The 13489-nt window shown below is 37.0% G+C and overlaps 1 protein-coding gene across 4 annotated transcripts in view; it reads right to left on the bottom strand.

The window, feature by feature from the left end:
* Positions 1-773: 773 nt before the first annotated feature.
* Positions 774-13489, bottom strand: part of LOC100643274 (neuronal acetylcholine receptor subunit alpha-7) — a 264223-nt gene continuing 251507 nt past the window's right edge. For all 4 annotated transcript variants that reach the window (XM_048414508.1, XM_048414506.1, XM_020867826.2 and 1 more), the window contains 5 exons: positions 6132-6241; positions 4297-4514; positions 2557-2757; positions 2236-2370; positions 774-1007 (listed from right to left, as the gene is read on the bottom strand). In XM_048414508.1, coding sequence (XP_048270465.1) covers positions 2286-2370; positions 2557-2757; positions 4297-4514; positions 6132-6241 — 614 coding nt within the window. In that variant the 3' untranslated portion in view covers positions 774-1007; positions 2236-2285. The remainder of the gene's footprint in view (positions 1008-2235; positions 2371-2556; positions 2758-4296; positions 4515-6131; positions 6242-13489) is intronic.

Raw genomic sequence — 13489 nt, 5'->3', positions numbered from 1 at the left:
TCAATCATCATCATCATTATTATTAGCTATTTATTATGAATATTATTTATCGTTAATCATTACGATTATTATCGTTACCATTATCATTATCATTATTATTATTGTTATTATCATTATTCCTATTATTGTTGCCCTTCTTCTTTCTCTCGTTCGCATCTGTTACTATTGTTAGTGAAAGGCCGCGACAACACTCTCTCGAGGAATGTGTACAACACACAGCATTTCCGAATTCTCCTAATAGTCTCGTACGGATCGACGTGCTCGCTTTCGTTAGCGACTCGGTATATTACATAATTAAAATTACGGATCGCCATACGACACCGAGCGTCGATCACCTATCAGGAGATAGACAGAGAGAGAGAGAGGCAGAGAGGGAGAGAAAGAGTGAGAAAGCGACAGCGGTCGGCGGTCGATTAGGTTAAACGGAGAAGAAGTTAGTCGAAGAAAGTGAACGCACAACATGGCCGTGTATTGTCAATAGCGTATAACGTGTCGAGGCGCCTTCTTTGCCCTCTTCTGTCCGCAAAACGTCTACTATATCGCCTATTCCTTCGACTCGTTTCCTGCCTAGTATTTTTCGTACTTTTGGTTCGGTTCTTCCATGCGAGGAACGCTTTCGTGTTTAACGACGACTCGAAACGATCGAAACGTTCGAAAATTTGGTCGGCCAGCAAGAACCGAACGGACGACGACCTCTCTGGCGGGCCTTCCTCTTCCGGTCTCTTCCCCTTTCTTGCTTCTTTCTTCCTTTCTTTCCTTTTCACTCGCTCTCCTTTCCTCGTTTTCTTTCTTGGAATTTCGTCGAAGCTGGAAGCCCGTCTCACACGTTTTCCTCGCGTGCAATTCCTCCGTTTCCTTCCTTCGTTAGAATAGAAAACGAGAGACCAGAGACGGAGAGAGAGGGAGAGCGGGAGCAAAGGAAGTACGAAGCAACCAGTCCTTTTCGTACTTTCGTCCCTTGGTCGCTTCATCCTGGCAGCCTCCTTGAAACCCACGTGTCGTCGTTTCTGTGGAAGAGAAACGAGTAAATGCAGAATCGAGTCCACCCTGTTACGTATCGTTCTATCGTCGAGTAGTGTATCGGCTAATAGCGTACTTGTTCCTGCTCTCGTTTCCAACAATTAGCAACCAATGCAATGTGTATGGTTTCTTTGCGCTCTTATTCTTTCTTAATGCTACGTCAGCAAATATTTACCCGGGAGGAAAAGTGTTAAAGACATTGGTTCGAGTTAAACATCGGACGAAGTTGAAAGACTCGTAACGGTAAAGTTGTACCGTAATATAAATAATAATACAGCAACAAAATCGTTGCAATAATAAAGACGAAAATATTAGTATATTCATTTTTTAAATTATTAAAATTATTGAAATTAAATTTTGAAAATATTTGTAAGTTTCTGAAAATTTCATTTCGCCCAATCGACCATTCTCGTATATACCGGTATCCTAATGCTGGCGAACAATTATATACGCGCGTCAAATTCGATAACAACGAACGAATTACGCTCGCCATGTAAAACGAATTATTCTCATCTCTGTACTATATTAATTTCGTTTTTGGGCGAGACTCGCGTCGTGCGAAGAGTGACGTTACACGCTACTCGCATGCAACAATCGATGTACACACGCAGGTGTCCTTGTTCGTTAGAAATTCGTGGGCAATGGAAATCTCTTTCACGTTGTTATCATGAACATTTCGACACAGCAATCACACGAAATTTGTATTATAACACATTGGTTACAACGAAACAACGCAATCGAGAATGGCGAGTTTTAAAAGTAAAAATTTGTTATTCCCAACGAACGGTAGGTATATTTTCGAATGAAGTTTGATTAATTTCACACTCCTTTTTACAACGATAGCGCTGAATTCGAAAAATTTGAACGCGCTCAAAACCAAGGAACATAATTTTGGCTTTCCGTGAAAGTTATGTCTTCTTTTTATCAGTTTGCGCTCTTAAATTTACTGCAAAATTATTCTTCAGAGAAAAATGCGAAAGAGAGATCGAGCGCAAAATGCGAATTCGATTTCATAGCGATTCCAATGTTGTACGAGATCTGAAAAACGCGTATTGGCATACACATAAAGTCACGATATAAGACATAGTTTCAGGAACGCTTCGTTATATATTCAGGATATTCAACAATTAGTCGTTGGACAAATTGCATGAGTAATTTATACAAAGATTACATTTGGAACGATCAAGTATCAAATATATTTAGCTGTGATTTTACCTTTGGCATTTTTTGTGCATTTTTTCGGTGACTTGACCGGAGCAGTCTGTTTATTGGACGATTATGTGTGGCGCACGACACAATATCACTATCGTGGCCAAAACCGTGAACATCGTGAAGACGATCAAACAAAGCCTGTAATTAACAAAAACGAAATTATAATTAGTAATATTTGAAATACGTCCATTGAAACTTTATATTGTATATTACAAGTATCTCAAACAAATATATTACAATTTTACGTTTTTCTTTTATAACGTAGTAATAAAACGAGATGAATCGAAATAAACAACAATTTATAGTACTATGTAAAAAATGTACCTGTCCACCACCATGGCGGCAAATTTCCAATCGCTAATGATCTCATCGCCTTCGTCCGCCTTTTTCATGCGATCCGTGATGAATCGCAATTCCTTAAGAATCGTGTGCAGTTCCTCTTGCATCCCGCTAAGAGGTAACGACGCCGACGTATCCTCGACCGTTGCAGGCCTTCCAGTAGATATTGGTGTACCGAACGCCGACCTATTGTTCGATTAAAATAACCATTAAATGGAAATTCTTGGCCTATTTCTAAAAGAAATTCGAGCAACGTTTGAAAGACGGGAGTATAATGAAAAACGGATTGTCAAACTAAGCGTAAATATGCTCTTTTTCTCGATATTACTTTAGAGCGAAATACAAACAAGTATAAAACAAAAGAGAAAATAAAGACAAGGAGGGATGTGATACACAGTTTTCATGTTAATGCCTTTTCACCGAACATTTCACGTTCAAGCGTTTCGTAAATAAATTTTGTCTCGTCGTTCTATCTGGCAGACACATCGAAGAGCACATAGAATTATTTTATCGGAAATGTCTCAACTAGCGTTTGATATCAGCAAGGTATGACAGACAACCATCAAAGAGAAGGAGAAAATAAATGTCCTCGCCAAGGGCCGATACACTGAAAATTTAAACGAACAGCGACTCTGTAGCCGGAAAAATCTATATCCTCGACATATTATATTCTACGGAAATGGAGACACGAATACGGCTTTTAAAATTGAAATTACCGAACTCACTGTTAACGCATTTCAGGATAGTTGTCTAAAGATACGTCTTTTTGACGTTACAACGTCGCTTGCCTTTCTCTTTTTTTGTTTTTCTTGGTTGTACAAGTATATATAAGTTTTGAAGGCTACAGGCAAAGAGCACGATAGGTAAAATTTGTATTTCTTACACGGCAACGATATAATAATTTTGGCAATATTATCGTATCCCGTTTCGAGATCCAGTCGGACTGCAGAATATGTGCTGGAACGAGGATTACACGGGTTCAATTACATTGTCATGCCAAGTATGTTGATTCGAAAGCACGCGCTTCAGCCGTGCGTTCACTCGCACTGAATTTACATATCCGGCATGCCATGGAAAACCTTGTTATTTTACGAGTCATGCGCTTTTTCTCGTCAGAGTGTTTTAGCATGGTTTAAAATTACAAAATACGAATTACCGTATTGGTTCACCTTGTTAGCTATTTTCCCATGCACCAAGCTTTTGTAGGTAGGTACAGTCGCTCGGGTTTTTAAATCGTGATATTCTATTTTACGTCTATTAACTGCGCTATAAATGCTGTCAATTTAGTAAGAATTATTTGAATGATCGATAAGAATTGTTGATATCGTCATCCTGTGATATCAAATCTATACAAAAATTCTGTTTATCATTGTTAAGTGGCAACCACGCTATCGATTAATTTTAACCGTAGAATATTTAGCAGAGATAAATTTCTAGCAACCACAGGATACTGTAGAATATGAATTTTTATCGTAGAATGACGAAGTTTGTAGAGGAATCCGTAGGGCATTCTGTACTTTTGCGCATAAACGTGTACACAAGGGAGTATGTTAGAGATTCTAGAAAAGATTTCTACAAACTTTGTTCCGGATATTGCAATTTCCTTGGTACGTTGAAATAGATTAAGATATTCCTTACTTTTCATTGCATGAATTTTTACAGTAAAAAGGAACAGCATGTCGGAACAGAATTACGAAACACGAGAATTTTGAGCAAATACAGTACCTTATGTAGCCGGAAGGAGGATTTGCCGCGCTATTCTTGTGACGGATGTCATCGTCGATGTCTAAAACATTCGCCAGTAAACTCTTGCTACTCTTCTCCTTCAGTTCTATACTTTTCCCTCTTCGGTTTCCTCCCAGAATGTTCTTCTTTGTGATCTTCTTCCCTGGACGACTCATGCGCAGCAAGCACGGCAACCATTGTAAAAACAACGTTTTAATCTATGTGCAACGGAGAACAAGATTTATACGTGTTACTTGAAATCGATAGTCACTTTTATTCGCTTATAATTAGAACTGATTATATTAAGAATTTATATTTATTGTATTTATCTAACGGTTTATGAAATCCCTTCGAACATTTATTTGGCACACATTTCTCATAAAAATATATACGTAAGCTATTTTTGTTACGGAGCGCGCGTTTACTTTGAAAGTGGTATAAGTCCATTTCCAGTAATCTGTAACCTGTCAAAACAGTCGAACCACCGATAATCAAATACAAACGATATTGAAATTAAACAAGAGTATCTCGCTTTCCTTATTTATAAATAAAAGCGTAAAACATGGATTCTAAATAATTAAAATTTAATGAATCGTACAGTGGAAGTCCACTCACGTTCTTGAAAACAGATATTGGTTAATTGTCAAAAAGAACGTATTTGTACGATGAATTCGTATCTACTTAAACATATTGTAGAGACACGAGCACGTTAATTACACGTATCCTTAATAGGCTTGAAACGTATCCTTAATTTACTTCTTTTACAAAATTAAATTTCTTTTCTATAAGCCACGCTTATTTTCATCGAATATAAATGTAGATAGAAGATTTAACCAATACGAAATCTTTTGTTTCTCTCGTGAAATTATTCCGTGCAATCGGAATTACTTAATGCCATATACACCGAGCATGGTCTTTTTCTCTTGTACGTTTGCGGGAGATCGGTATTCTTTGTTTCGCGGTGCTTGCTTTCATCTGGAAATAATGGCACGGGAAAGTACCGCGCGGAATTTTTCGTAGCCCGTAGGATTCTTGTCTCCTGTTGAAGTACGTTTCCCCTTGGTTTATGAAAGTTCTAGTAACCAACGAACGGCCAAGAGGAAGCGCTAACGCCTCGAAGGCACTTTAAACTTTCAGCTACTAAAGCACTGTCTTTAATGGCTGTAATGGCCACTGCGGATAAGGGCAGAGTATTACGAACGATAACATTAGCTACATTTTGCATACATCTGTCAAAGTCCTTCCGCGTTTTGGTAAACTGAATGAGTTTCGACAGCGTGTGTCTTTCGCTTCGTTATACGTTAAAAGGATAGATATTACTCACACGAAGTATCATTAAGTGGCAATTTATCATTTTTTCAGTGTTACCGATTTTCTTTACCGATTGCTTCATCGATCGATTTAAAGAACCGATTGAAATAGAAAGACAGACAGATTTTACAATTTTGTACTTTAGTTTCGAGACATTTTTACGAAAAATGTGCAATTGTTGAAACTAAATTTTTTAGGTATAACATTTATTACTCTAATTTCTGACCCTCTGTATTTCATAGTGGAAGCAGGTCACGCAAACTTGAATTTTGTCTTTTGTTGCTCGAAGGTAATAAAATATCCGATCAAAAGCAACCATAATTATCCTGTCTCTAAGCGAGAAACATTGTGTTGATTTATTTATCTTTCTTTGTCATGAAAGGATCAAACGAGAAAGATGAATAAAAGGCAAAGAAAAATAGAAAATACTTCGTGTCAGAGATCTTGTAATACCCGAAATTATATTTAAACAATATTCAAGTAAAAACAAGTTAATTAAAATGTAGTGTGAACAGATTTCTTACCCACTGAGGCATCACGTATCTGTCTGGCGTCCTGTGATGAAAATTTAGTACTAACACCGTCAGAACGACGCTGCTCGCCACCATGAACATGATGCAATTGAAGTACGACCCTGAATTCGGGGTGTTCCAGAAGATACCCCGAAGAAAAAAACATAAAAAAGAGGCGATTAGTCACGGCAATGGATCGAGGATCCGCTCGACTCGTCACTAAGAATGAAAGACCGCAGGGTTACTTTCCGCAAGTTTTACACACAATGGACTATACTTTTGTGATTACTATCGAATCGTGAGATTATCTTCCTTTATCTATCCGATAGGTTTCACCCCTTATAATCTTTCATTCGATCCAACGACCACCTATGTTTTTCCACGCATACAAGGGATTCATTCAGACAGATTCAAGGATCGAGAGTAGGCAGAGTAGCGTCGACTATTGATATTTCAACACGGAATACTAAATCTATTCTTATTTACAGCATTTTTATCTACATTCGCGTGGTTTACATCATTTAATATACAAACTGGCCTGTAAGTTGCCAATAAATTAACTGTAACGTAACACTTGCTCGATTGTTCGAGCAAAATTTCGTTTCTAAATTTAATGTACAATTTTGTACACACGTACTGATCGGTTATTCGTGGAACAAACACGTCGAATATTCTGTTGGTTCCGCGTTCTATACACGTACACACACGCACTCACGTACACACACAGAATTTATCTAGGAGACCTAGCTGTTTCGAAGGAACTCTCGATCCTAGATCTCTGGTTTTAACCTTACGATCCAAGGAAGAGCATACATTTTCACGATCACACGGTTTTCGCATTCGTTCTCGGCGACCCGAGGCCGCGTTCTCGTCGGTCCTCTGCGGAGGATCGTTCCAAACGGAGGAGAAAACACAGAGGCGAGAAAATAAAGAGAGGAAGAAATTAGGCGAGCGAAGAACGAAGAGAAGATCGTAAAAGAAGCGCACAGCACGGTCGAACGAGAAAGGAAGAGCCGAGCTGTATCTCGTAAACGGATATAAAACGGGTAAAGCGTACTTATTTGCGCGCGTTCGCACACCTCGCGAAAACAAATAAGCGGTTTCGCAAAAACCTTTTAATTTAGGCTTTGCTCGGCCATCGTGCAATCGACGTCGAGAGGACTTGTTACCACGTCCCTTAACGCCTGTTCGCTGTGTATTCTGGCCTGCTATGTTGATTCTTGCGGACACACGGCATATACCGTGTGTGTTTTATAAAGTCTCGTTTTTACGGCGTGATCGCGATAATGAACTGTCTGTAGTTTGTTTGTGACGTATAATTTCGAATTCATAGATAAAACGTCTAACAAGTGGCACTGTTTAATCGATAATGAAATCACATAGATTCTTTAATATCGATCGAGAGAACAAGACTCGTAAAAATATTTAAGAAAATGTCATTGGCGATTGGTTTATTAACTAGCTCTAGTTTCAGAAGCAGAGGAAAGCTAAATAAGTAAGATGTTATTTTGTACGACGATTACGCGTCGATACGTCCGCAATTCAACGTACTGATCGACGAAGAGAAGCTCTTTGTATTCATTTAAAAATATTTTAATACATAAAGTCAGGAAAATTCTATTTGAAGCTCACTGTGTGCTTTTAAAAAATTAAATATATAGTTTTTAACCTGATCGCCAATAGCATTCTTAAAAGTATTTTGCGAGCTCTTTAGCACGCCCTTTCGAACCGTATCAAAAAATCTATGCGACTTCGTCGTCGATTGAATAATACTCCTCGTAGATTCGTTTGACCTATTTTCTAATCTATCGCGTTATATCGGATTTTGAAAAATTTACATTCGGGAAATTGATTTTGTATATTTAGGTAGGTTTGATTCGCTGAATTTAAATTTCTCAACTGTGATTGTAAATTCAATCAAGCGAGTGCTTGAACGTTATGGAATATTACCGTAGATTGCTGAACCTAATATCCGACCTGTTATACGCGCACGTGCACATTTAAACGATAAGGATACGAGTAACGAAGTGTTAAGGAACGTTTTAATAACGTATCCTCTCAAATCGTCTGTGGTGATGTGTACCGGCAGCCTGGCTGATATCTTGAAAGGGAAACATCTAACACATTGGCATGCAACTACGAAATGCAATTACCACGAGGATGCACAAGTATTATGTTCTAGGTATTATGGCACGAATATTGTTACGTTGTATACGAAGGATGCAGACGAACGGAGCGGTAACATTTGCACAGAGGCTCAAGCTGCTCCTAGACTAATGATCACATTAATTTTACGGCTTGTTTTTCTCGTTGAGGAAAGCCGTACGTTAATATGCGACAGACTTACTGGGAGTTGTTACTGTATATCCTTGATCTGAACAGCGTTTTGTGACAGATGTTGTTTTCTGAAGATTATTAGTTAGATATTTGCAAAAGAATTTTGTATTTCATATGTGTCTCTAAGATAGATAGAATTAAGGTTGCATAGAATACGCATAGCCATGTCAATGCAGGAAATCGTCAAACTGTGAAGAAAAGTGTGCAGAGTGTGATTGTTTGTTTCTTCAACAAAAAATGAATTTATTTTATATGCGGGTATTTTTTTTGTTTAATATTTTAATACGTAGCATACTGTAATACGTTGTCTAAGTTGTACAAAGTAACGCTTTTATATACCGTTTATCTTAAAAAGTACCATTAAAATTATCTCGATAAGATTGAAAGTTCTAACGAGTTCCCGATAGCGTAGTACAACAAATATTTTTCATTACAGAAATATTTCCAACGATCTTTTTCCATCTTCGCAATTCCTCGCTCGAAATCATTCCCAATTCGTTAAAAATCATTGTTCCTGCGATTTAATTCGCTTTGTTGGACCCTGTACTATCTTCCATCGGTAAACCTTGATAATGCAAATCCACTGTTACGATCAAATAATCATCGAGCTGCGATTTTCCGGTAAACGACCGAACGGGATAACGACCAAGAACGTTAAGGAGGAGAGTGTGGAAAATGTAAAAAGAGAAAGTAGAAGGAAAGGGTTAATCTCGGCGACGCGACGGCGCGAGAGAAAAAGCAACGTTAAAGAGGACGGCTTTTAAAGTCCGGATTATCTTCATAGCCGAGTTTAACGGCTCCATAAAGGCTGTCGTAAGCGTCACTGACGTGATTAATCGTTGTATACGAAAGCGGTTGCCTTCCCCTTCTTTCTTTATTAATGAATCCCAAAGCGCACGACGGACTACATATTTACGATGGTTACAACTTTTGCTTCGCTTACGCCACGGACAACCCTTCCTTTTGCTCCTTTGTCGCTTCTAACGACTTGTTAAGTTTGGAAGGGTGGTTGGCTGGATATTAGAGGAAAATGGAAATTCGCGACGTGCTGTTAATTGAAAAAGATACCCCTAGCTGAAAGGGATCCAAGCGACTTGGATTCATTTTTCACTTTTCCATGTATATTCAACTTTCTGACTCGTGGTCCGTCGTTTCGAAAATCTTATTTTCGACTGTAGAAAGTAAGGATCGAAGATATTCTTAGGATTATAAGTTTCGCAAATGTTTCCTTTAATATTAAAGCGGAATGATATAATAAGCGGTGTTCAGAAGAAGCGGTAAGTTAAGTTATTCGATTTAATCGTTCGTATAATTCACCGGCCGAATCATCAGCCGTATATTTCTTCATTATTTTAAAGATATTCGAAATAGTGGTCGGAAAATTATATTCCGTTATTGTTATATATTAGCGCGGTCGAATAGAGAAAGATTGTGAAGCCACAAATCAACCGGACTAGCCACTCTAATTCTTCTTCTTTCCTCAGTTCCTTCTATCTACGTCCTATCAGATTTCTCAGATTTACTACTTCCATTTCCATTTTCTTCTACTACAAATTTCAATTAAAATCCAGTCGTATATCTTGAATTTTGCCTCCTTCTTTTTATATTTCGTTCAATTTATCATCATGTAATATCCCACGTCAAAGCGAAAGATTAATTGTAATTAGAGGCGAATCAGAATTATAGGGTTAAATGGTAGAATTAAACGTTCAAAATGGTAAGAATTACGAATAAAGACATTTCCAGAAATACTGATAACACTATTCGCCGATCAAATTCTCCACTCAATATCCATTCTCGACACCTTTGTTGAGCAAATTCTTTTCAGTCAGATAACAAGTTAATTCCCGTGGATCCATTTTTCAGATGAAATCTCAAAATCTTAAATGTATACGCACAATTTCCAGAAAATGATATTCTCAGTCGGAGACAAGGCTGGGCAAACAGGCGTATTTATTACGTGTACACGTAAGCAAACAAGCTGCACGGTTTGCACGGCAGACGCAAATTCCGATGATCGCTGCATACGCGGAAAACGTTTTTCGCCCAGATTCATTAATATGTGCACGATAGCTCCACTCTGCTCGATCGTTCGTTAGAATTGACGAGGCGGGGTCGCGTTAATTCGCGTTGTACGTGAACGAAGCAGGAAAAAAGTAACGCAGCTGGCTAACATTCCCACAAACTATTCGATGAAAATGAGCGAGAGGTGGAGATAGCCAAGGTAAATGGAAACGATATAACGCTGCTATATATTAAAGTTTTAAGGTGGAACGCGCGTTGACGAGGTCTCATCCAGAATCCTACGCGTTTTATAGAGGCAGATAATTCAGCCAAGCGATTTCATTCGGCTTTGTTTCAGTATAATCGTGATAAGCTTGTCTCGATATAACACTAATGAAATTTCGAAGAATTTTGTATCGTAATATCATCTTGTAAAAAGTTTCTATGAACGTCCAAGTGTAAATTTTAGCTTTCCTTCTACGATCGAGTTATGTTGTTTTCATCCACGGTGTACCGTTAGCGTATCATAAAACTGGCGATGCAAGTAAACTTCATGGTCCTGGTCGCGGGAATAAATTTCCGTCCGATTGATCCGCTCGATGATACACATGTCGTTCGGAATCGAAAGAATACGCAATTTTTTTCGGCTGATATAACGTCAATATGGACCGTGTCGTTCCATTACATGGTCCAGTTAGCAACACGCGTTTAATTAACTGTTAAATACCAGTATTTGTATCGCGTGGCGACAAACAACAAGCTGTGTGCCTCGTTTAAACAACAGATTTATTTGAATAGGATGCGAAATGGTGATTCTGTTTACGGTTTTTATAGTCCTTTCTTTATTCTCCATGCATAGTCTTCTTTATAAAAGACTGACACATTTCGAGATACAGGTAAATAATGAATAATATGTACGTTTCGAAATTAAACGCCGATTTTAGATTAAGAAATTTATTTAAATAACGATCGAATATTGTAAGTAGGTTGGTTGTTCGATTATTTTAAGCTTCCTGTTAGTAAGCAAATAAAACTGAAGTTAAAACGAGTTCCGATAGAACGATAAGAAGCTAAAGAATTAAAGATCGAGTCTGTAAAATAATTCCTTTTTGTAGAAAGTTGTATTTCAAATTGTGGCACGTTTTAAAAGATTCTGATTACGGAAAAATACGAGCGTGTTAAATATTGTATGGGAATCGTATCCGAAGTACGCTATGTAGGTCACGTGTTACGCTACTATGAAACATTTATTATTACTTTCTATCGTTCGACGGTCGCGTGCTTTTCCGGAAACTCGAATCATTCGTTTCGTTGCGATCGATTTTACGAAGTTTTTTGTGATTGAGCATGGCTCGTCTGCTGAAAAGTACGATGCAACTCTGATACATCTACCGTGTCGAAACAAATATCGTGTAAAATAGTATCGCAAAAGATGACATGTTCAATTTTGGAAGAGGGACGTGGAGGTCGAAAAGCAAACATTTTGAAGATAAAACTTCAGAATTTTTGGAAAACAAGGATTTTCTAAACTTTAGTAACGTAACTATTTTTTATACGAAATTGATAGGCAAAAATTATATTTTAACTGGAAGCTTGCGGCAGTTATTTTATATTCGTTCGTTTATTTGTTTCCTTCATTTTTCTGGCTTTGCGTCACGTTGCAATGTACGCATTTTATAGCTTCAAAATTATTCCATTCTTGTGCTTTCCATTTTTCACTCTCCCATTTATTATGATGCTTTTCGTAAAAATTCATTGACGGTACGCAAATATAGAAAATAAGATACGAATAGCGGAGGAAAGAGGATGAAAATGTATGGATGAATTTATGCACACGCAATGTGATTTAGAATCAAATTCTCATGATTTTAAAGGAAATAACGAGAAATAATATTATAGTATTGTCTTATACTTTGTTATTTCGGTTTGCCTCTCTCTGTATACTGCTTCGTTGCCAAAGGAAATGCCTGTTAATTTAACTATTATTTGCTTTAAAGATGGCCGATCTCAACCCACGTTGTTTCAAAGAGCGACCCGCTTCTCTGTTTTAAAAATGAGAATGTCAACGTGTTGACAGTGTTTCTGACAACAGTGAAATTTGCGAATTTCATTGGATTCCATAAAAACAATGCACGATGTTTTACAACTGTCTAATTAAAACATATCCTATTTTTGTTTCGGAAGCGCGAGGAAATAAATTTGTAAAATTATTTACAATTTGTGAATTCTTTTCGCAACGATTTATATCATATATATATATATAAAGTTCCTATAAATATTTGAAACTTTTGAACTACCATATGTACTATATGTACAGTGATACAGGAAATATTGCTTCTTTTACTTACTACAAATACTTTTGTTTCTTCTTCTCCGTAGGTATCCTTAAAAGTATTTTTAATTTTATATTATCCATTTTGTTTTTTAAATTACCTACGTCCCTTTCTTTCTATAGTATTTTCACATATTTCACTACTCTGTTCGAACTATACAAATACTTTTGTTTCTTCTTCTCCGTAGGTATCCTTAGAAGTATTTTTAATTTTATATTATCCATTTTATTTTATAAATTACCTACGTCCCTTTCTTTCTATAGTATTTTCACATATTTCACTACTCTGTTCGAACTATACAAATACTTTTGTTTCTTCTTCTCCGTAGGCATCCTTAAAAGTATTTTTAATTTTATATTATCCATTTTGTTTTTTAAATCACCTACGTCCCTTTCTTTCTATAGTATTTTCACATATTTCACTACTCTGTTCGAACTATACAAATACTTTAGTTTCTTCTTTTCCGTAGGTATCCTTAGAAGTATTTTTAATTTTATATTATCCATTTTGTTTTATAAATTACCTACGTCCCTTTCTTTCTGTAGTATTTTCACATATTTCACTACTCTGTTCGAACTATACAAATACTTTAGTTTCTTCTTTTCCGTAGGTATCCTTAGAAGTATTTTTAATTTTATATTATCCATTTTATTTTATAAATTACCTACGTCCCTTTCTTTCTGTAGTATTTTCACA

This window comes from Bombus terrestris, chromosome 2 (assembly GCF_910591885.1).
Source record: "Bombus terrestris chromosome 2, iyBomTerr1.2, whole genome shotgun sequence".
In the NCBI taxonomy this organism is placed as follows: Eukaryota; Metazoa; Arthropoda; class Insecta; order Hymenoptera; family Apidae; genus Bombus; species Bombus terrestris.
This window is presented reverse-complemented; position numbering and strand designations above follow the sequence as displayed.